Raw genomic sequence first — 24,045 nt, forward strand, 5'->3', positions numbered from 1 at the left:
AATATCTGAGACAGTCATCTTATAAAAGGGAAAGGTTTATTTTGGCTCACAGTTTTACAGGTTTCAGTTTGCGGTTGGTTGTCCCCTTTGTTTTGGGGCCTGTGATAAGGCAGCACAGTCTTAGCAGGTAACACAGGTAATAAAACTGTTCACCTCATAGCTGGGATTCGAAAGAGAGTGGAGAAGGAGGAGCCAGGTTCTGACATTCCCTTGAAGGATATGCCCTCAGTGACCTAACTTGCTTCCACTAGACCTCACTTTCTGAAGGCTTCACATCTCCCCCAACAGCACCACAGGTCAAGGACTGTGCCTATAAAAAATGGACCTTTCAGGGACATGAAGATCTAAACTACAACATCTTTCCTGCCTTCTTGGGGTGTTTGAACACATGTTAAAATTCCACTTTGATTCATCTGCAGTGTTTTTGTTGTATTTCTATGTGTGGTTTTTTAAATGGATATGCCAGTTATTACATTACCTATATATAATATATCAGTCTATTAATGGTGTCACTTCACCAGTTTGAATGTAGTGTAGGAACCTTAATGTCCCTTACTTCCCTTTACTTTCTCCTGTATATAATCTTGAATATTTCCCTTACATAGGTTTAGAACCCAACAGTAGATGGTGCTATCATTTTGCTTTAATTGTCATAATTTAGAAAATTCAAGAGGAGAAGGAAAGTTTATTGTATTTACCCATTGTTTTGATTATTGTGTTGTGGTGTTCTTATTTTGATACCAAATGTGTCACCGACTGAGTGTCCTAAAATTGACTACGCATAGCTGTCCTCAGACTCCACAGGTTTAAAGGCTTAGTTCCATATGACTCGTCACTTCAAATAGGGTACCCAGGCTATCCACACTTTTGCTCAGATGACTACAAATTCAGGTGTTCCCATGACTTCTACCTAGGTATGATAATTCATTAGAAAGTCTTACAGAACCTAGGAAAATTCTTATTTTTATTATGTATTAAACTCAAAAACACCCAAATGGAAGAGTTATATAAACCAAGAGATGGCAGAGTGTGTGTGCGCGCGCGCACACACACACACATGGGGCTTTATTACTGTCCTCAGGCACACACACCCTTCCAGCTCTTCTATATGTTCATCAATCCAGAAACTCTTTGGACCCCATCATTTATGGTTCTCACAGAACTTCTATTATGTAGGCATGATAGATTAAATCATTGGTCTTTAGGAATTGAACTTAATCTCATCCCTCTCCTCTTGCAGTTCAAAAGGTGGTGCCAGAAGTTTCACCTCTAATCATGGCTTAATCTTTCTGCTTACCAGGCCCTGTTCTGAAGTTATCTACCCAACTCCATTGCTCACCCATCCTCCTTATTACTTTAGGAGATTCCAAGTATTTTAGGAACTACCTGTCAGGAACCAAATCAGAGACAAAAGCCAAATCTTTATTTTTTTAGTATACTATGTGTGTATTTCCTGGTTTTTCAAGGTGTCATCTTTTATCAGTTGCTGTCTGTTTGGAGAACTTCCTCAAGCTATTCTCATAGGGTAATAAATTCTCTTCCTCTTCCTCTGAGAAGGTCTGAATCTTCCTATGATTTCTGATGGATATTTTTGCTGGGTGTAGGATTCTGGGTTGACACTTCTTTTCTTTTCACACTTGAAAAATATTGTAGCCTCCATGGTTTCAATTGAACATCATGTCATTCTAATTGTTTGAAGTGTTTTTCCTTATAGGTATTATTTTCCGTTATACTTCTCTCTGACTGCTTTCAAGATTTTGTCTTTGTCTTTTTTTCCACAACTTTAGCTACATTTTTCTTGGTGTGGATTAACTTGGGTTTTTTCAGCTTCAGTTTTGCTTCGATTCTTGAAATTATATGTTTATGCCTAGACATAAGTGGGAATCTTTCAGCCATTATTTCTTTGAGTGCTTTTTTCAACTGTATTTTCAAGAAACTGTGTTTCTTGAACTCTGATAACATAGAAACTAAATCTTTTGTTATGGCGCTGCAGGTCCCTGAGGCTCTACATTTTTTTTTCCTCTCAATTAATTACTTCTCCCTTGTTCAGTTTGGGCAGTTCTGTCATTTCATCTTCCAGTTAACTGCTTTTTCTCTGTCATCTCCATTTTGCTTTTAAGTCCATCTAGGAGCTTTTTATTTTGCTGTGTGTGTGTGTGTGTGTGTGTGTGTGTGTGTGTGTGTGTATACGCATGCGCTTTCGCACGTGAATACATGTTGGGAACTGAACCCAGTCTTCAGTATGCTAAGCATGTGCTGTACCCTCAACCCCATTCTGTATTTCTTTGCTGAGACTTTGTATTCCATTTGTTTCAAGCAGGTTCTGAATTCCTATTGAAGAACTATTTTTATCAAGGCTGTTTTAAAAATCTTTGCCAGTTGTACCAACATCTCTGTGTTGGAATCTGTTGCCTTTTCTTACTCTAGTTTGGAATTTTTCTGGTTCGTAGTGTAATGTATGATTTCTCTGAAATGTATATATTTTACTATATTATAAGATTCTGCATATTCTTTAAGCCTTCTGTTTTAGCTGATTTTTTCCTGACTCTGCTTTGGCAGGGGAACCACTAGTGGTTGCTACTTTACTAATACCAGGTAGAGGTAGAAGTCCAAGTTCTCTGCTCAGACCCCATTGACACCCAAAGCAGGGTCTTCTTTACACTGTTGGTCATTGCCTCGCGTTGTGGCAGAGTCTACATGGTCTCCACAACCACTGCAATCAAAGTGCATCATCACCACTGGACAACAGTGGAAGTCCCAAGTCTTTGACAAGCTTCCTCTGATACTTACCCAACAAGGTGGAGAAGAGGCATCCTGTTAGGCTCTGTGTGGTACAAGTCCAGGTTACCCTTGTGGTGTCTGGACACCAAGAGAATGGAAGACTCATTGTCAGCTAACAGGCAGCACAATCCTATCTTCCTATTTGACTTTCTCTAACCTCACCCTGGTGGGAGTCCTGGGGTGCCTTGTCACTATCCCACAAGGTTGCAAGTCTAGGCTTTCTACTTGGCCTTCGCTTATGTGGGTGGAGGTGGAATTATAGTTTTTTTCTGGAGTCGTTAGCTTCAACAAAGTGATTATTGATCAAATTGATCAAACATTTTCTACTGGTAGGCTACCCCTTGCTTAATGCTATGTTGAGAAAGATTAGGCTGTTGTTGCTGCTGCTGCTGCTGTTATTGTCTGTGTGCTTGTTGATGTTTCTTGGTTGCTAGTCTTTCAGATCCAACTGTTGTTTATGAGCAAAGAGAAAATCCAGTGAACTCATTACCATGTATGTGTTTTCTCAGCCATGAGGTCCCTAGTCAAACTGCCTTCCTTTCTCCTCCTTCCAAAGGATCCATATATTTATTTGATACATAATATCTTCCAAATGATTCATATATTTATTTGATACATAATATCTAATATCTAATCCTTTATTCCCAATCCTTATTCTGAGTATGCCATCCTATCATAAATCTGATGCTAGAGGGAAGGAAACAGAGTTCACTCATCCTTGTCCACTTGGTGATTAACTCACACCATTAGGGCTTTTGCTGCAGCCAGAGCAAGTGAACTCTGTGAGACAGAAGCTCTTGGTTTCTGGTATTTTCTAACCCTTCTCCTGTCTGCTGGTATGTAGTCTTGGTAGTCAATCAGAGTCAGTGATTTGGAGTTTAAATTTTTATCTTACTGCTTTGTCCACAGATTGAGGTAAGACATTTAAAGACAATATATTGCTAATATTTTAATTTTATTTTAGAAAATTAAGAAATTTAAAGGACTATTTTTTTCATATAGGCATTGAAGAAAAATTTAGGCCTTTTTATGTAAGTCAGTTTGAAGAATATGTAGAAGAGGATGTGGAGAGTTTAAAGGTAGGTAATATAGCAGATACTCAAAATATTCACATGTCAATGTCTACATTCTCAGTCATGAAAACCAAAGCAGTGTAAATTGGTACTGAGATTTGAGGTAAACTGCTTGGTGAACACAAAACAAATTAACACTTGTAATGCAAATATCATATGTTGGCAAAGTGGACTCATTCCTCCATTATACTCATTAAATGAGAGAAAATACTTATAGCAATATGAAAACAAAAACACAGTGTCACTGGAAAATACATGGATCAGCCATTTTGAGGAATTCTTATAAAACAAAGACAGCAGGATTTTATATGCTAAGATTTGGACGAGGGGAAGAATAATAACCTAAAACATTGCTGAGGAAGAAGTATTAGCGGAGCAGATGGACACTGATAAGGAGTCATTTGGGAACCACATTTACGCTATCTAGAAGAGTTGGCTCCTCCCTGTGCTTCCTTGTACTTAGTAACAGAGGACAGTGGCATCTAAGGCTGAAGCCATCCTTTTGGTGTCCAGGGTCAGATAGGTACACCAAAGCCCAGTTATCAGCTAACCAACTAAGAGGAATAGAGACCTTCCTCACTTTTACACTTATAAATCAAACTACTGCCATACACCCAAAGTCATGAAAAGGAGACTTCAAAAAGTAAAGCAGGCAAGCAAATAGAGATTTCAGAATTAAAAAAATAAATAAATCAGACAATAATTGCCTACCCTTTGAGGGATTCCCTACAATGTAAAAGAGATGTATCTAGTGCAAAGCAAGAAGTGTCAAAGGGACATCAGTAAAGATAAACACTAAGGCAAAAAAGCATTACCTCAACCATCAGGAAGATTTCAAAATACTCCCAAGAAGAGGCTCCAGGGAGGGGACTCCAAGGAGAGACTCTGGAGAGAGAAGCCCTGGAGGAGAAAGAAGATGAGGACAGTGAAGATATTGTGAACCCCTCACCTATGGAAAGTGAGACTCCCGGGTCCTGCCACCCCTAACCTGTCAGTTCTAATACCGAGGATGTAACCAAGAGGAAGAACCATAATTTCTTTCTTTTTTTTTTTTTAAAGAGAGAGTGAGAGACAGAGGGGGACAGAGAGAGAGAGAGAGAGAGAGAATTTTTTTTAACATTTATTTAGTTTTTCTTAGTTCTTGGCGGACACAACATCTTTGTTGGTATGTGGTGCTGCTGAGGATCGAACCCGGGCCGCACGCATGCTAGGCGAGCGCGCTACCGCTTGAGCCACATCCCCAGCCCCGAGAACCATAATTTCTTGGAGTGCAAAAGACAGAATGACCTCTGCTCATGGTTCTTAACCCTGAGGGCCCAGGTACCCACCCTGGCCAGCTGCTCTGAGGCCCCCAGAGTGGCGATTCTGAGCAAAGCCTTGGAATACTTGCAAGCCCTGGTGGGGGGTGGGCAGTAAAAAGAGGATGGATACAGAAAAAATGCAGCTCTAGTGCCAGCAGCAGCAATTGCAGAAAAGAATCACGTTTTCCTCAGTGGGCTACTAACTGACCAAAAAGCCTGACTCTTCTTAGAAAGACAGTTTATTTTTTTCCTCACTTTCCCCCTTAATAATTTGCCCATTTTGGTTATAGTGGTGCTGTCTGAACAGTAGATCCCAAAATGCATTACAGCCAGTGCACACACAGTTAAGGGCTTACATTCTTGGAAACTTTGAAACCCACCTCTCCCCCTTTCCTGACTCTTGGGAGTGCTGTGTCTTCTCTGGCGCCTTTGGCATCTTAGCAGACAGCTGACTGAGGACGCTTGGGGTCTGCTTAGCTCACTAGCTCTGAAGAAAAGGCTGACAGATCCTATGTAACAGGTGGTGGACGAGGGTGTGGGGGCTCCAGCCTGCATGAAATCTCACACTCTGCAGGAGCTTTAGGCTAGGAAAGGATGCTTCCACTGGTGTCTCTGGGGGTGATGCAGAGACAGCTGGGCCTGGATGCTCTCCCTGAAGCTCCTTTTTTCCAGGAGACACCCAAGATATCTTAGGTGAAGGCAAGCTCACAGACTGGAACAACACAGACCATTAACTCACTGTCAGACCCTTGACCTGAGGAGGGCAAACCTTTAATATACATTATGATGTTAGGTGACACCCCACCCCACTGTGAATGCCCAGACTCTGAGAACATTTAAAGAGCTTGACCTGTTAGATTCTTTGTGTTAGAGCCCTTTGGGCCCTCTCCTCTAAGGGAGGAACAGTTATGTCCTTACAAGGGACTTTTTTTTTTTGGCTCATTCTGCCTTTGTTATGCAGTGGGCTCTACAGTGCTCCTTCCCAAGATCAGAAATATTTCCCCAAGAAACAGGAAAATGGATCCTGGTTTGGGGCTTAGGGAAGGCTTGGAATCCTGGCTGATGAACTTGTTCTGTGTCCAGGTGTTTTCCAAGGGGCATTTGAGGCTTGTCTTTAGATTTTTTTCTCAAGGCAGGTATAAGGCACCTCAGAAGGAAGCACTGTGTAACTCTTCCTCTTCCTATCTGCCTCTCATCTCAATCTTTGACTTTGTTTGAAGTTCTACTGGAACCCTGCAAACCTGTCCTCCTCATGCAACTGCAAGGAGCTTGCTGGCTCTATAACCACTAGCCTCATTCTCTGCCAGTCTAATGTGAGTCAAGACCCCTTTCCCAGATCTTGGCCTTACTGAGGTTCTGGGGAGAGCCACTGAGACTCATCCAGTGCTCCAGGGTCTTAAAAGCACCACAGGAGCTCTGTTTAGCCACCCATCATGGATTTTGCCCCAGTTGGATTCTGTAGGTAGCTCCTAGTAGAATCCAGGTGCAGCCTCCAATCTGGGAAAGTCGCCCAAACCAGCAAGTATTATGTTAAGGAACCCCTAATCCTATCCTGGAAGAAGGGTCTGCTCCTCTGTTGCCTTCTAGCCCCTGGTTTGGAAGTGGAAGAGCAAGAAAGGAAAGCACCATCTATGGCTGTGTAAAACCAGCTGTTACTTCCAAATCTGTTGCCCACAGTAGTTTCTTTCTAAATGTGCTTCCAGGCCTCACAACCCCAGGGGAAGTTTTGGAATTGGCACTCTACTTTCTGGAGTCAGATTTTCGGGAGCCAAAATACTTCTGGAATTGTCTTGGGAGGACAGATGCGGAATAGGTTATTGATGTCTCAGATGAATAGCTTGTGTTTTATAAGCTACAGCTGGGTATTATTCTGTGTTGTTCAAGTCCGTGAGCTTGCCGTCATCTAAGATATCTTTTATACTATATTTTTGTATGTATTTTATAAAGTACTATTAACTGTTTCTGTACAAGGAAAACCTCCTGGACAATTCAGTGACAAAGATTTGATTTTATTTTGAAAGGCAAGTTGACCTGAAATTTTATCTGTAGTTGTAATTGCCTGATTTTAAACTGTTGACTTTGTGACATATTTTAATAAAAGATTTCTCAAATAAAAAAAAATACATGTACACATTTCTCTCTACATATATATATATAGTGAAGAAGTTTTTGCTAATTATCTTAAAATTTAGGTAAAATATACAAATTTCTAGGGGAAAATATTTTAAAACTGACTTAAATGATTCATATGGAATAAAAACCTAAATTATTCCTATAACCATTAAAGGATATTGAATCAGTAATGAAAAATTTTTCTATAGAGAATATCCCACAAATTGCTTTGTCAGTGTGTTCTATCAAATATACCAGTCATACACAGGTTTTTTTCCAGATAATAGAGAAGAAAATACTCTTCCAAGAGAGTTATATGCTACCATAACTTATTTTATTTTAGTATAACTTTGATTTGAAAAGAAGATATAAGAAAGGAAAATTATGGGGCTGGGTTGTGGCTCAGTGGTATAGTGCTTGCCTCCCATGTGTGAGGCACTGAGTATAATTCTCAGCACCCCATATAAATAAATGAATAAAGGTCCATCAACAACTAAAAAAAAAATTAAAAAGAAAGGAAAATTACAGGCCAATTTAACAGTATAAATGCAAAAATCCTGCTGGGCATAGTGGCACATGCCTATAATTCCAGTGGCTTAGGAAGCTGAGGCAGGAGAATCTCAAGTTCAAAGCCAGCCTCAGTAATTTAGTGAGGCGGTAAGCAACTCAGTGAGACCCTGTCTCTAAATAAAATACCAAAAGGGCTGGGGATGTTGCTCAGTGTTTAAGAGTTCAGTTCAGGCCCTGATATCAAAAAAAGATAAAAATCCAAAACAAAATACTAACAACCTGAATCTATCAATAGACAAAAAAAAAAAAAAAAACTGGATTTATTCCAAGATATAAAGTTAGTTTTGGAAAGTCTGTCATAACTCATTACATTATCTTTTTCAGGGAGAAAAAAAATAACTTTTCAATAAGTGCAGAAAAAAATCAGTTGATAAAATATAATACTTATTCACGATTAAAAATATAAGCAATCTAGAAAAGAAGTCCTTATTCCCACATTTTTCATATTTTCTATGAGTATTATTACTTTCATAAGAAAAATGTTTTTATTAGGGTAAAATATACAAGCAAAATATACTGTTTTAGCCTTTTTTTAAGTGTACAATTTAGTAGTATTAGGTACATTCACGATGTTCTGCAACCATCATCACTGTCCATTTCTAGAATTATCAATCATCCCAAACACAAACTCTGTTTACTAAATAATAGCTTCCCTTTCTTTGTCTCCTAGCCCCTGGTAATCTCTATTTTCTGCCTCTGAATTTGCCTATTCTAGGTAGATGTAGAAATAAAGTTACACAATATTTTCCATTTGAGTCTAGCTTATTTCACATAGTATAGAACATTTTTAAGGTACATTCATTTTGTAGCATGTATCAGAATTTTATTCCTTTTTTGGCTGAATAGTATTCCATCATATGGAAACATAACACATATTGTTTATCCCTACATCTGTTGTTGGATGTTTGGGTTATGTCTAGCTTTTAACTATTATAAATAATGCTGCTGTGAACATTGGTGTACGGTGTCTGAGTTCCTACTTTCCATTCTTTGCCATATATCCCTAAGCATGGCATTGATAGACAATATGGAAATTTTGTGTTTAACTCTGTAAGAACCTTCAATTTTCCACAGTAGCTGCACCATATTAGATTTCATACCAGCAATGCACAAGGGTTCCACATTTGTTACTTTTTGTTTCATTTCAGCAATTCTAATAAATATAAAGTGGTATCTCATTGTGGTTTTGATTTACATTTCTCTAAGGATTATTAATGTTGAGCATTATTCATATACTTATTAGTCATATGTATATCTTCTCTGGGGAAATATTTCTTCAAGTCTTTTGTCAAATTGTGTTTGTTGTTGAGCTGTAAAAATTATTTATATATTCTCGCCATTCATCTCTTATGGAATATATATGATTTGCAAATATTTTTCCCATTCTGTGGGTTGTTCTTTCACTGTCTGGATAAAATGATGCACAGGTTTTAATTCTGACATAGTCAGATTTATCTGTATTTATTTTTGTTGCTTGTACTTTTAGTGTCATGTTCAAGAAATTATTGTCAAGGTTTGGGGTTGTAGCTCAGTGGTAGAGCGCTCACCTAGCACATGGGAGGCCCTGGGTTTGATCCTCAGCACCACATAAAATAAATAAATAAAGGTGTTGTGTCCAACTACAACAAATAAATAAATAAAAAGAAATGACTGTCAAGAACAATGTCATGAAGCTTTCTAGGAAGGTGGAGTTGTTTTTTGTTTGTCTGTCTTTTCTTTTTTGGAGCTGGGAATTGAACCCAAGGCTTCATACATGTGAGGCAAGCACTTTACCACTAAGCTACATCCCAGCCTGTTCTTGTTGTTTTTCATACTTGAGATTGAATACAGGGCACTCTACCACTGCTACATCCTCATATATTTTTATTTTGAGACAAGCTATCACTAAGTTGCTAAGGTTGGCTTCAGACTTGCAGTCCTCCTGCCTCAGCCTTCTGAGTCCCTGGGATTACAGGCTTTTGCCACCGTGCCCAGCAATGTCATGAAATTATCTATTTTTTTCTAAGAGTTTTAGCACTTAAGTTTAGTCTCTAATCCATTTTAAAAACACTTATCAAAAATCAGTTGTGCATATATGGGAGGGTTTATTTCTAGACTCTCTAGTCTCTTCCATTAGTCTATGGGTTTATGCCATTGTCACACTGTTTTTTGATTATTATAGCTTTGTAATAAAATTTGAAATCAGGAAATGGAAGACCTCCAACTTTGTTCTTTTGTAGGATCACTTTGGGTATTTGGAAAAAAAAATCTTTTCTTTTTAAACATTTACTACTTTAAGATTTGTATGAAATTTCTATGAATTTATAAGAATATCTTCTTCTCATAGTATTTTTCTGGTACTTCTGCTGTTTACTGAAATGTGTATTTATCCTCTTAATTATAGAAAGAATATCCAATGAAAAATGCAGTTTTGCAGAGATTGCAGTCTCTCCAACTTGATTGTGTGGCAGAACCTCCAAGCAGGTCAAATTCAGGTAACTTACTCTCTGGTGGGAATCTATTTATTCACTTAATTGTTTCCTCATTTGTTCCTTCTTCTCTCTAAAATATTACTTAGAATCCCATGGGACATAGAAAAAGCTATAAACTTGGACACCTGCCTTGAAGGCATTTATAATATATTTGGGAGTCCCAGTTACAGATCTTTGAAACATTAAGGAACAGTATGCTCACCAAAATGTGGGATTCCTAGAAGAGGTTGATCGGGAGCACAGGTGGATGCTTTTTCATTATGCCCAAAGAGAAGCCACTTCCATCTACTCTGGGACAAATGACTTAATTATAAACCTCATCCATAAAAGTCATAATAATTGTTCCTGATTCCATAGGGCTTTTAAATGAAAGAATTCATGGGAAGCATGTAGGACAAGGCTGTAGCTATTCTTATTTCCACCCTGAATTGCTCAAAGGTGACCACCACCTTCTCTGCTCCAGCCAAAGTTTCTTAGAAAGACTTAGTCATCCTTCATTCCAAGGAAGACAGTCATCTCTGTAACACTCACTTTTCTGTTGTTTGTTTTAATTTCCTAATTTCCTTCATGTTCTCTTGGCTGCTAGTGAGAAGCTCCTACTGATCATCTGTAAACTTATAGAAAAAAGACCATCTACTAAATGCTTTTAACTTTTCCTTGTTTTCATTCAGTTACTGAGGGACAGATTCATGATGGTACTCAGGTTTTATTTTACTTTTTGGTGTTTCATGAAACCCACATTGATCATTTCTTCTCCTCTATAGAACAGCCTGGTTCGCTGCACAGTTCCCAGGGACTCCAGATTGGCCCTGTGGAGGAGTCCTGGTTTTCTGCCTCCCTGGAGAACCCACAAGAAGAGAGTGAGCCCATCTTGCAGCTTAAACTCCAGGAGGAAGCAAGCTATCATGCTTTTGGCAACCGCATGGACAAGCAGACAAAACAACAGCCCAGACAGAATGTGGCTTACAACAGAGAGGAGGAGAGGAAACGAAGGGTCTCTCATGACCCCTTCGCACATCAGAACCCTTATGAGAATGTTCAGAACACCCGTGGAAAAGGTCTTGCTTATCCCAATGCAGCCAGTCATAGCAGTGCAGTAAACCAACCGACAGGGCTAAACAGTCAACCTCAAGGACCATATTGGAACACTGACTTATACACTGTACCTGGGTTTGGGGTAAGACCACTGGATCCAGTGACAGCAAGTACAGGATTTTGGTATGGGTTGAATTCCAGCCCCATGCCTAATCTGTATAAAACTCCAGTGCCTGAGACCAACCTACCAGCAAACACACCCACCATTCCACTCTACTCCTTTCCATCAACAGGTAAACTGACCTTTAAGAATCATAATCTTATCTTTTTTTCTAAAATGTTTTTGAAAATAAAGCAGCCATTACCTGTGCCATAGATTCTAAGTTATTGATGGGGACAGAGAGAAGTTGTACTTGCCACTGTGGAATGGTCGTCTCCATCAGACTCCTTGTTCTGGGAATATTTCAGTTTTGTTCTAGGATTCATCCCAGCTGCCCACAGATATTGGTTACAGGTCCTTGTAATTGGTAGGCATCTTCTGCTCTAACTTAAATCACCTAGTAGTCTCCAGTGTTCCATGTGGTGGGAATATTCTTGCTTGCTATTTTTTGAAGGTAAGAAATAAGTCTTAGAAATTTTTATTTCTTGTCTTACACCTTTTGTGATGAGAAATTTTCTTTGAATTTCCATATCTCAGGTAAAGTCAAAGCTAGTTGATAATAGTTACAGATTCTCTAGAGAAGTGGTTTAATTTAATATCCAGTATCATTACCAAACAATACTTATTTCTACCACCTTTGCTACTTGAATTTCATCTATTGATGCTACCTATACTGTGCTCTAGGAATCCTGAAATTAGCTTCGGTAGTGGAAGCTTTAAAAACCACAGAACTTTCCGCCCTGGGCATGTAGTTCAGTGGTAGAATACTTGTCTAGCACACTTGAGTCCTAGATTGCATTATCTTTCAAAAGGGTAAATTCTTAGAAACCTCCTATGGAAATATTCTGTCTTTTTTTTTTCTATGGGTTTTATTATACTATCTATGGAACGTAAAATGTTGGATTAGACATGAACTGGGATCTGTGTCATACCTACTTTACGTGAGTGAAATGTCCTTTTGTTTCCCTTTGTGACTGAAACTGAAACATCTCTATATCATCTGATCACTTAAGATTTCATCCCATAATAATTTCCAAAGCACTCCCCGGTTTGTGCCAGGCGTTTTCTAGGGAATGAAGAGATTTAACAGTAAAAAAATAAGTCTGAGTCACTTCCCACATGGCAAATTCTTGTGGTTAAAAGGCAGCACGTAAACCATTATAATGTGTCAGTGTTATTCATTGTACATGAATAATCAAAGCTCACTAGTTTAGTACCCCAAACCTTTTTCCATTCTCACTCTTCCTCTGTTACTGGTTCTGCCAACCATGAATATACAGCACTCTTACCCCTTCATGATTCTGAGATGTTCTCTGTTGGGAAAGCAAAACTTCACTAGAAGCAATAGTGGAATTTTCTGTTTCTGACCCTAAGGATGACCCTGTAAAGTACTAAGTTTGTAAATGAACAAGGCGAGTTTTTCATTGCAAATTTAACCAATTCTTCTACTTGCTTTTGCTATCATTAAATAGACTTGACTCTGCACCAAATGTGAGTTTTCTAATTCACCCTGCTATACAAGGAGGGTGTGTCTGTACCTGTAAATACAGAAGGGAAATAGTTCTTCATGTTGATGAAATCTCCCAGGATCCTTCCTTTTGTTTTATGCACTACCTTAAGTGATGTTAGAAAGGGACAGCTCACTTGACTCAGTTAGGAGTCCTGAGATCTAGTCCCTTGGTGGCATTCATTATCTCTGCACGACTGGGCAAATCATTTTGCCTCTCCAATATTCACTATCCTCATTTACAAATGAAAATGTGACATTAGAAGACTTACACGTTACAAGTTCTCACAGATCCCAGTTCATGATTACTCATGAACTGGGATCTGTGTCATACCTAATTTGCGTGAGTGAATTTGTGTTTCTAATATTGCATTAGTTTCTCCATTTCGCAACTTTTCTGGGATTTCCAGTGGACAGATGTGGGCTAGAAGCCTGCAGAAAGCACGGATTCAAAAACAGGCATCTGAGTAGAGAGGTGCAGCATAAAATCCTGGCACTGGGTCAGGTATTGTCTGACTTAACATCTGTTTAACAGCCTGTGGTTCACTATTAGTTAACAGAGTGTCACCATAAACTAGAATAGTAGGCTTTGAGAATTAAATGGGATAAGGCAATTGACTGCTATGCTGATAATGTACTGAGTGGCCAGTAAATGGTAGCTGCTGTTATCGTCACTATTATTCTCCTTAATGAACGTCACTTGCAAAAGGCAGGGTCTTTAAAGTTGGAAGGCACTTTAGAGACTGTAGTCAAGGATTCTTTACGAGGATTCAAGTTTCAGCAGTTTCACTGACCACCCAAAATTACAGATATCACATATTTCTTACATCTGTCATTAGAGATGGTGCCTAGTTCCTTTGCCTTCATCAGAGAAATTTAACCAAGTAAGTATGGTATCCACTCCATCTGGGCTGCCTCGTTGAGGACCAGATGTGCTGCCTGAGGTTCCTAGAGCTAAATTTAATATACCTTCTTCTTAGAACTGTCTTCTTTCCTCCTCCTCTCTCCTGCAAAGATCTGCTAAATGTTCTGTAATTACAGTACTAGCATTTGATAGATTCAACCTAGCATGAATTGGGGTTTGGGTTTGTTGTATATAGGAGGAGGACCCTTAACAGATATTTGGGTAGTGGGATCCTGCTGGGAAATGTGGTTGATCCTTGTGTCGTCCTTCATCCACCCCATTTTCTGGCTTGATAGCACCCACACTGGTAGAACACCTATAACATAAAATTGACCATCTTAATTATTTTTAGGTGTACAGTTCAGAGGCATTGAGAACATTCACACTGTTGTACAACCGTTGCCACCACCCATCTCCAGAATGTCTTCATCCTTCCAAACTGAAACGTCCTATTAAACACTAACTCTCCATTCCCTCACCCTCTCTTCCCTGGCAACCACCTACTACTTTCTATGACTTTGATTACTCTGGGTTCCTCTTAAGTCATATAGATTTGTCCTTTTGTAACTGGTTTACTTCATTTAGCAAATGTCCTCAAAGTTCATGCATGTTACAGCATGTATCAGAATTTTCTTATTATGCCAGTTGCAGTGATATGTTGCCTGTAATCCCAGCATTCAGGAATTTGAGACTAGCCTGGGCAAGAAAGAGATGCCCATCTCAAAAAAATTGCTTCTGTTTAAGGCTGAATATGATTCACTGGGTATATATACTACATTTTGTTTATAGGCACTTAGTTTGCTTTACCTTTTAGCTATTGTGAAAAATGTTGCTATGAACATGGGGGTAAAAATATTTCTGCATTCAGTTCTTTTAGGCTATAGGAATTACTGCATCATATGGTAATTCTATTTTATATTTTTTTGAGGGAACTCCATACTGGTTTTCACCATGACTGTACCATTTTATATTCCTACCAACAATGTACAAGAGTTCAATTTTCTCCACATTTATACCAACACTGTTTGTTTGTGTGGTGGTTTTAGAGTTCCTAATGGGTGTGAGGTGGAGTAGCCACATTTTAAAGACAAAAGATGTTAGGAATGATATAAGTTAACTAAACATTTGGAGTAAACCCCTGTTCCTTTACCATGTCATATTTTTTTTCTCTTGCTTGATGGATTTACTTGTATGTTTCTGTCTCTTCAGATGAGTCCCCAAAATGTTGCATATACAATAGTACTGGCATACAGATTGGAACCTATAATTATATGGAGGTTGGTGCAGTGAATTCACAACTACCAGAAAACACATGTGCAAATGTGAAAGAAGAGCCACTTTCCAAGTTCCGAGATATCTTTGGTAAGATGCTCTTTAAAGACTTAGTGCTGGGCTGGGGATGTAGCTCAGTGATAGAGAACTTGCCTAGCATATGCAAAGCCCTGGGTTTTGATACCTAGCACCACAAAACAAAAAACCCAACAAACAATGTCTAGCAACCTTGACTTTTCTTACTTGTTGAGAGGGATATAATGGAATCTTAAAATTTCTCTGATGATTCTTCCTGAAAGTTATTCAATATCTCCTCCTGATAAGTTATAAAGAAATCATATGTGATCTCCATATAAGTTCTTTGTTTTTCATGCAGGGATAATCACAGTATCTAATTCATAACTCTATTATGAAAATTAAGGGAGTCAATATGTGTAAAGAGCTTGGAATATTGCCTGGTACATAGGAAGATCTATAAAGCATTAAACTTTGATCATCATCAGTATTACTGTTTAGACCTGAGAGAAATTGCTCTATTAGGTCCCCATCAAAAGGGATTCTGTAAAAGTGAAAAACTGTACCCTCACCAGCACCTCTGTAATGAAAATAAGAGGGTTGTCTCTCAGAGGGTTTCACTCTGCAGGTCCATAACATTAATCTTAAGACACAGCCTGGGAAAAGGGGTCAAGAGGTCAAATTTAAAAAATTGACTTAAAAAAAAAGAGGTCAAATGATGTGATTAAGAATCCAGCTTTCTGATTAATCTTGGGGTTGTCAAAGTTTTTCTATAAATGACTAGATAGTAAATACATTAGTCTATGTTGGACCCGAGGTCTCTCTTGGAACTACCCAAATACTACTAGTTCATGGTAGTATAAAAGCAACCTCAGAAGATATGTACATGGATGATCATGGCTGGATTCCAATAAAACTTTATTTACAAATCAAGTAGGGCGCCAGAACTTCTACCTATAGATGTTCTTAACTTTTGAGGAACCGAAGGTGTCTTTAAGAATCTGATGAAATTCAGGGCTCCTCTCCTAAAGATTCTGACAAAATTTGGCAGATATTTTGGGAGGTTCTTGGACTGCTAATATCTAGTAATAGCAACAGAAACTACATTGTCATGGGCTGAGGAAAGAATGGGAGATGTGTATGAAAAATTAGATGTCTTTTTCTTTGTATTCAGCATACTGAGATAGGGTAAGGATCGAGTAATATAGTTTGTTTGTGATGTGGTTTTATAATTTTGTTTCCTTTATTAATTATTTTTCTGAAGAGCTGAAGGGATAGAATCAGTAGAAGGAGAGATGGCATGGCTATAGGAAGAAAGGGACAGCAGTTTGGGGAAGAGGAGAAAATGAAGGTAGGAAGGGGTCTAAAAATGAACCTTGAAGAATATTGATACCTCCTACCTCATCCCTTGAGAAATAGGGAGGGCGTAGTAACTGAATGATGGTCTTAGTGTCTCTGGTTAACTAAGGAAAGTGAACTGCGTAAGCAGGGTCAGGAGTGGGCGGTAGTGTAACTATGGCCAGATGTAAGTGGAAAATCTTCCAAAGGAACAAAAATGTGGTTGTTCCTATCACATCCAGGAAGGTCTGACATACATAGGGCCACTGAGTATGGTTGATTGGAATCCCCACACTAATAGCCAGGGAGGGGTTTTGTTCACAACACTATGGGCTGTGGTCCAGGTGTATTTGCCAGGAGGAAGGGTCACACACAGACTCAAGGCCATTGTGCATATTGAGTTCATCCAGTGAGTTAGTAACTAGATTAAGAAGCCATCTTTTTCTGCCTGCTGGTATTCTTCATTTTGCTGGGGCCTTTCAGCAGTCCAGGAAGCTAGATTGTTCAAGTGGGTTACAGCCTGACACCTTCTTTCTTTTCCTTTTGGTAGATAATACCTCAAGTCTGACTGCCAAACACTTGAACCCCGTCAGAGAAAACCTGGGAAAGCACTGGAAAAACTGTGCCCGTAAGCTGGGCTTCACTGAGTCTCAGATTGATGAAATCGACCATGACTATGAGCGCGATGGACTGAAAGAAAAAGTTTACCAGATGCTCCAGAAGTGGCTGATGAGGGAAGGCAATAAGGGGGCCACCGTGGGAAAGCTGGCCCAGGCGCTCCACCAGTGTTCCAGAATAGACCTCCTGACCGCCTTGATCCATGTCAGCCAGAACTAACCCTGGAGGGGCTTGGGCAACATGAAGCCCCTGGGAGGTGTTCTGCCCCCAAACATTCAAGATTCTATCCTCGCGGATACATGTCGCTGCCTGCATTTCAGAGCTGAAGAACGGCAAGAGAAATCTTCAGCCAGCATCCCACTCTCAGGAAAGTGTGCAGACAGGAGGCTTCTTAATACCCATGAGGGTATTAAAAACAAAGAGAAAGAGAAAGCCTAGTTGGGTGTAAAAGGGAAAGAAGAGATATTTGAAGAATATCATTTTCTTTCAGCCCATGTCATAACCTTAAATTATGCTAGTCATTTCATTTCCTGGGGTTTTGGTGGAAAAAACAAATTTGGCTTTCTTATTTTGGGCTTTCTTCTGCACATAGGCTCCTCTTATAACCAAAGTGCAATAAATTTCTAATTTCTGTGCAAATAGATTTTTTTGTATGACAACCAACAGTTTGTCCCAAAATTATAGGACCTATTAACTTCAGTATCAAATACTGTCGCCACAGACTCTTAAGAAATTATGTGCAATCCCCCTTCATTGTTCTAAAGTATAAATTCACTGAAGGGAAAGAGTGCTAAAGAGGAGAAAAAAATACAGGGTGGAAAATCATTGGATTTTCCTGGCAGTTAATTCAAGAAACTGTTATGAATTGTGACTACCACAAAAATTCTTAATTTTATATGTGCTTTCCTAACACTCCAGTACTTTATGCAGTTTCCCATCCTGTGTCCCCCAAACAGAGAAAGGTATGTGGGAAATATTGATCTCTTCACCCCTGGGTATGATCAGAGCCTCAGGACTGATCGCTGTTGAGCTCTTACCTCAGTTTACCCCAGCTTACCAAAGAGATGTGTTTATTTTTTTCTGTGTGCTGTGAAGCTAAAAAAAAAAAAAAAAACTTGAGAGCCTGGTCATTATGCATCTAGCACTCAGCCTTTCAAAGCCCTTATGAATCCCAGGAGCAGATGAAAGAACTTCTAGAACAGAACATTGAAGCTACCCAGGTCATTGGGCATTGTTGCTGGCACTTTGCTAAACAGAGATATGCCATTGGGTTCAGCTCTCCCAACATAGAGGGAGAGAAGGGTGCAGTGATGGTCACTCTGTCTGGAGAGATTCTGATGTCTTGGGTCGATAAGAGTGTTGTTGGTTCTGATTCTGAATCCCCTCCAGCCTCTGCAGACACACACCCCTGAAATGAGGATGCAGAACAGCGTTTCTCCACTATTGGCATTGAGCCACGTAGGGGTTTTTTGTTGTTGTTGTTGTTTTTTGGTTGGTGTGGGGGAGGCTATCCTGTGCCTTCCCTCATCTTGCCCCCAGTGACAATGTCTCTAGGAATTTCCAAGTGTTCCCTGGAAGGGAAAAATTGCCCTGCTTGAGAAGAGTACTGCTGTAAGCCTCAGTATGTCCACACATGTCAGGTCTCACTACTTAGCTGCCACCAGCATTAAGTCATGCTGACCCCAAGTAAAATTGGAGTGGGGAAGGGCCCAGGCTTTGCTGAAGGAGCATGTATGATTTCTAAATAGGTTCCTTGGACCTCCATTCCAATGGTGTTCTAGTTCTCCTAAATTGAAAAGAGGTTAGATGGTCAATGTTAAGAGACAAAAATGGAAGGTATTTTAATGGACTTTTTAAAATAAAACGTTATATATGAAATGCAGGCCATTGAAATGATGTGTGTTTGTATAAATGAAACTATTTGGGATTGTCTACTGTACCTCTGCTGCTCAGGTTGGCATTTCCTGTGTGTCGTCCCCCTTTACCCTACTGCTGCTGGCAGAGAGAGCGAGCTGATGGTAGAAAGAGGAGCTCCCAGGAAGCAGGCATGGCCATCCTCTGGGTGACAGGCCTACAGCACTGCTGTCCTTTCTCTGGGACTCAGAAGCCTTTCCGCCACCTCCCTCTCCACTCTCTAAACACCACCCTGAAGAAAGTCAAATTTGCCTCTGGAGAGTTTCTATACAAAGCCCAAGCCTCACTGTTATTCTTGGGCAGAAACTAAATAAGCAGAATGACCCAGACCAAAAAAAAAAAAAAAAATGAGGAAGAAGGCTGTCCATACTTGGTTCCTGAGCGCAGATTTTTTCCATTAGTTGCCCTGGTGGTAATCTTTGCCTTTAGTCTATCATGTGAAGTTAGTGCTTCAGGAATAAGAAGAGGAGTTCTTGCTCATAAAATGTTTTAAACAATATTTTGGTACACATGTTAAGGTGTTATTTATTTTTTCTAATTATAATACTAGTGTAAATAAAAGTAGTTGAAAGGTTAAAGGTTTTTTAGAAGCATTAGATTACAAAGAAATTGAAGGACTAACACTATGATAGCAAGGCATAGTAATTCCGTCTATAAACGGGGGTGGGGCAATAATACATAGGCTGGTTGAAGATTAAAATAAAGTGGTGCCTCATAAGGAGCCTGGCACCAAAATAACTGCAAAATGGAAGTTATTTAATAGTACACATAAAGGACCAGTCCTCAAGAATGTACTTTAAAAATTCTGACATTAGTAAACTAAGAACTCCACACTACCTTTCTGGCTTAGCAGTTGAGTCACTATTGTTGAAATTCTATAGACATTTTTAATTCTCATCATCTCTGAAAAGAAATCCCAATGAATGTTTCAGGAAAAAAAAAAAAAGGAAATGACCCCACCAAAGATTCCTGAAAGTCAAGTGATATTAAAGTCAACTCAAACATACATTCCTCTTTCCTTCTATGCAGGAGTTGACAGATGTATGTTCAAAGTAGAATGTAAGCATGTTTGTGCATATTCTTTATTTAAGTCAAACCTGTTCTTACTACTACAGAAACTGCAACGGGACAGTGAGGAACCATGCAGGTTAACTGACCTCTCCTGTAACTTAAAAGTACTGTGTATGCAGTTACACAAGAAGGATGGATCTCTTGGAGGAAAAATAACACAATATGTAAGGAAGCTATTATCTCAGATTGTTCTTGCCAAGGCTAAAACAGTAGCCACAAATTTTGCCAAGTGTTCCCAGTTAAGGGAGACTACAGTGGTAGCCAGACTTAAAAGTATAACTGTTTTTTTCTCTTCTGAGATTTCAGTTGTAGATGTTTGGAACCTTTATAAAGCTATATGCCTTAAAAAATAATGACAAAATACACAGAACTTTTACCATCTTAACTATTTTAAGTGCTCAGTTCAGGAGCATTAAATACATTCACATTGCTGTGTACTCACCACCACCATCCAGCTACAGAAATCTTTATTTTGCAGCACTGAAACTGTGTATTAGACACTAACTCCACATTCCCCTCACCCTGGCAGCTCTTGGAAATTCCCATTCTAGTCTGTGAATTGGACAACTTTAGGAACCTCATGTACAAAGTCCTCATGGTTCACCCGTATTTAGCATTTGTCAAGATTTCCTTTTAAGACTTAGGTATTAGATCAGAGACCCTACACGCACACTCCAACATCCAGGCTCAGGAACTGACTTCCTTAATAAGACCCCTAAAGTGCAAGAAATAAAATCAATTATCAATAAATGGGATGATATCAAACTAAAAAGCTTCTTCACAGCAAAGGAAACAAGTGCATGAAGAGGGAGCCTATAGAATGGGAGAAAATCTTTGCCACCTGCACCTCAGAACACTATTTCCAGGATTTATAAAGAACACAAAACTTAACACAAAAAAAACCTCAATTAATTAATGGGGAAAGGACCTGAACAGGCACTTCACAGAAGAGATGTGAGCGGTCAAAAAATATATGAAAAAATGTCCAACATCTCTAGCAATTAGAGAAATGCAAATTAAAATCACACTGAGATTCCATCTCACTCCAGTCAGAATGGCAATTATCAAGAATACAAGTAACAATGTTGGCAAAGATGTAGAGAAAAAGTTACACTTATACATTGTGGGATTGCAAATTGGTGCAACCACTCTGGAAAGCGGTATAACAATTCCTCAAAAAACTTGGAATGGAGCCACCATTTAACCCAGTTATCCCACTCCTCCTTTTATCCACAGGAGTTAAAATCAATGTACTACAGTGATGTATTCACATCACAATTTATAACAGCTAGTTTCACAATAGCTAAGCTATGGAACCAACCTAGGTGCCCTTCAACAAATGAATAAAGAAAATGTGGTACAAATACACTGGAATATTATTTAACCATAAAGAAGAATAGCTTTATGACATTTACCAGCAAATGAAGGATCTGGAGACTATCATGCTAAGTGAAGTAAGCCAGTCCCCAGAAACCAAAGCAGAAACTAAAGGTCGAATGAAACTAAAGGTGGAAGCTAACCCAAAATAAGAGGCAGAGGTGGGAGGGGGGGATAGAAGTTAAGTGGATTCGACAATGAGAAATAGAGGGAAGGAGGGGGCATAAACAAATACAGTGGAATGAATCTGACAATTTTTCATGTACCATGCAAACAACACAGTGAATCCCACCACCATGTACATCCATAAGAATGGGACTCTTAACCAAAAATAAAATATATTCCATGCTTGTATAATTATATCAAAATGGATTCTGCTGTCATGTATAAAAAGAACCAGTTTAAAAAAATATATTTCCTTGTTAAAGCTGAGTAATATTCCATGGCATGGATGCACTACATTTTATCCATTAGTCAGTTGATGAGCACTTGGGTTGCTTTCACTTTTTGGCTCTTGTGAATAATGCTGTTATGAAAACTGGTGCACAAATATCTGAAGCCCTCGTTGTTTTGGATGTATACTCAAAAACAGAATTGCTGGATCATAGGGTGATTCTCTATTTAACCTTTTTTAAGGAACCGAAATCTTCTTGACCACAGCAGCTGAGCCATTTTGCATTCCCACCAGCAGCGGACAAGAATGTTAATTTCTCAACATCTTGAGCAACACGAACTTCTTTTTTTTTTAAATAGTAATATCTTAATGGATATAAATGGCTTACAGAAAAAAAAAACATTAGATTCCACCATCCCTAAATGAGAACGTACTCCATCTCACCTTTAGCACCAGCTATGCAGCAGGGATTAATTAATTAATAATTAATCCGTCAGAAGCTCGACCTTGGTGCCCACCAGGTGAAGGCAGGATGGCCAGTGACCTCACTTCCCCAGGGGCCTTGGTCATCACTATAGCAAACAGGTAGGAGGAGGTGACATAGACTGGGACCTCGTGCCTGTGGGCCAGAGAGAGCCCTTAAGAAAAGATCCAGTCTCAGGCAAAGGCTGTGTGCGGGGCGTGGCGGGCTGGCGCAGGACACCAACACAAGCTGGGCGAGGCTGGTGTAGAGGGGTGTGGCCCGGCACAGCTGGGCGCCTCGGGGGCGTGGCGGACGGGGCGGGGCTAGCAGGGACGGGCATAAGGTCCTGCGCATGCGCGCTTCCAGGGCGGCGCAACAGAGGAACATGGTGGTGAGGCTGTGTTGCCGAGGCGGGCTGCTACCGCGGCTGCTCTTCTCGCCTCAGATGCCCAAGATTTACGTCCCCACGGCTGGGCGCAAGGCCGCGTACGGGTAATGGCGCCCTCCTGCCGTCGGGGAGCCCCAGCGTTGCGCGCCCTGGGGGGCAGCGGGAGGGGCGCGCTGACCCAGGTGGACCCGGCTGCGAAGATGGGGGTCGTGGGCGAGGTCTGGCCTCCTAGTGGCCCTTCATTTCCCGAGATCCCGCATCCGGGAGCACTCCGTGAGCGCCTGAACTGTGCCTGGGCCTCACATCTGTGATTCTGGAGCTTAGGGGATGAGATGGTCGTCTGTGTGCAGATGCAGGGTCCCCGAGAGGTAAATTTGCTATTAGTCACAACTAACTGGTGAGAAAGCAGATTGTAAACCCTTGCCTCTTGTTCTTAGCCGGTTCCTCTTTCTAGACTTTACATCGTGAGGTTGAGAATAGTAATCTCTTGTGCTGCTGGGTTTTTTGTTTTTGTTTTTGTTTTTTTTGCCACACTGAGGTATAGCCCCAGCTTTTCATTTTGAGACCGTCTTGCTAAATTGCTTAGGGTCTTGATAGTGGCTGACCTCGAACTTGCCATCCTCCTGCCTCAGCCTCCAAAATCCTTGGGATTACAGGAGTGCCTTCTCCTACTTCTTATATCAGAAATCTGCCTGAATATGTCTGGGGCCTATTAGCTGGCATAGAACTGATCAGGCTTAAGACATGAGTCCCAAGTCTCCTGAGTCTTTAATTTGCTTATCTCCAACTGTAATGTGCAAGAGAATCATCTTGGGAACCTATGAATATTCAGAATCCCAGACCTCACTCTTAGAGATTCTGAAATACATGTGTGGAGAGGTCCAAAAATCTGCATGTTTCTCTTAGTCCTCTCGTCGGCTTTACAGATAAAACAGTAACAACAAAAACCTGGATTAATCTCTGACCTGGTGTCTGGTTCCAAGAGATTCTGTGCAGAAATTTTCTTTACTGTATTCTTTACATAATATGTCTACACATATATGTTTCACCTCATATAGACACACAATGCATGTATGCAGTTAAATGTTGATGGGTCAATTTCATTAATGACTTGTGGGGAAAAATGAAATGTTTGATTGGTACCTGGCATTTAGAATTTTACTTGATATCATGTGGAAACTATCAATTCAAAGAAGAAAATACGAGGGTAAATCTGACCACTTTTTTAAAATTTTCATTGTGTAATTAACTGGTACTTAAGTTTCATATTTGGCTTAGTTT

At 39.8% G+C, this 24,045-nt stretch overlaps 2 protein-coding genes across 11 annotated transcripts in view; both read left to right on the top strand.

Annotated features, from left to right (window-relative positions):
- Positions 1 to 19,039, top strand: part of Ripk1 (receptor interacting serine/threonine kinase 1) — a 36,130-nt gene extending 17,091 nt beyond the window's left edge. For all 3 annotated transcript variants that reach the window (XM_078020468.1, XM_040282182.2, XM_078020469.1), the window contains 5 exons: positions 3,784 to 3,860; positions 10,221 to 10,311; positions 11,073 to 11,636; positions 15,124 to 15,276; positions 17,090 to 19,039. In XM_078020468.1, the coding sequence (XP_077876594.1) occupies positions 3,784 to 3,860; positions 10,221 to 10,311; positions 11,073 to 11,636; positions 15,124 to 15,276; positions 17,090 to 17,376 (1,172 nt within the window). In that variant the 3' untranslated portion in view covers positions 17,377 to 19,039. The remainder of the gene's footprint in view (positions 1 to 3,783; positions 3,861 to 10,220; positions 10,312 to 11,072; positions 11,637 to 15,123; positions 15,277 to 17,089) is intronic.
- Positions 19,040 to 22,710: 3,671 nt separating this feature from the next.
- The window catches only part of Bphl (biphenyl hydrolase like), a 30,391-nt gene continuing 29,056 nt past the window's right edge, over positions 22,711 to 24,045 (top strand). For 3 of the 8 annotated variants that reach the window (XM_078020479.1, XM_078020478.1, XM_078020480.1), the window contains exon 1: positions 22,711 to 22,868. In XM_078020479.1, the coding sequence (XP_077876605.1) occupies positions 22,729 to 22,868 (140 nt within the window). In that variant the 5' untranslated portion in view covers positions 22,711 to 22,728. Of the gene's footprint in view, positions 22,869 to 22,966; positions 23,133 to 24,045 lie in introns of those variants that run through there. The other 5 variants (XM_005327506.5, XM_078020482.1, XM_078020481.1 and 2 more) reach the window with 5 other exon arrangements.

Source organism: Ictidomys tridecemlineatus, chromosome 8, assembly GCF_052094955.1.
Source record: "Ictidomys tridecemlineatus isolate mIctTri1 chromosome 8, mIctTri1.hap1, whole genome shotgun sequence".
NCBI classification, from domain to species: domain Eukaryota; kingdom Metazoa; phylum Chordata; class Mammalia; order Rodentia; family Sciuridae; genus Ictidomys; species Ictidomys tridecemlineatus.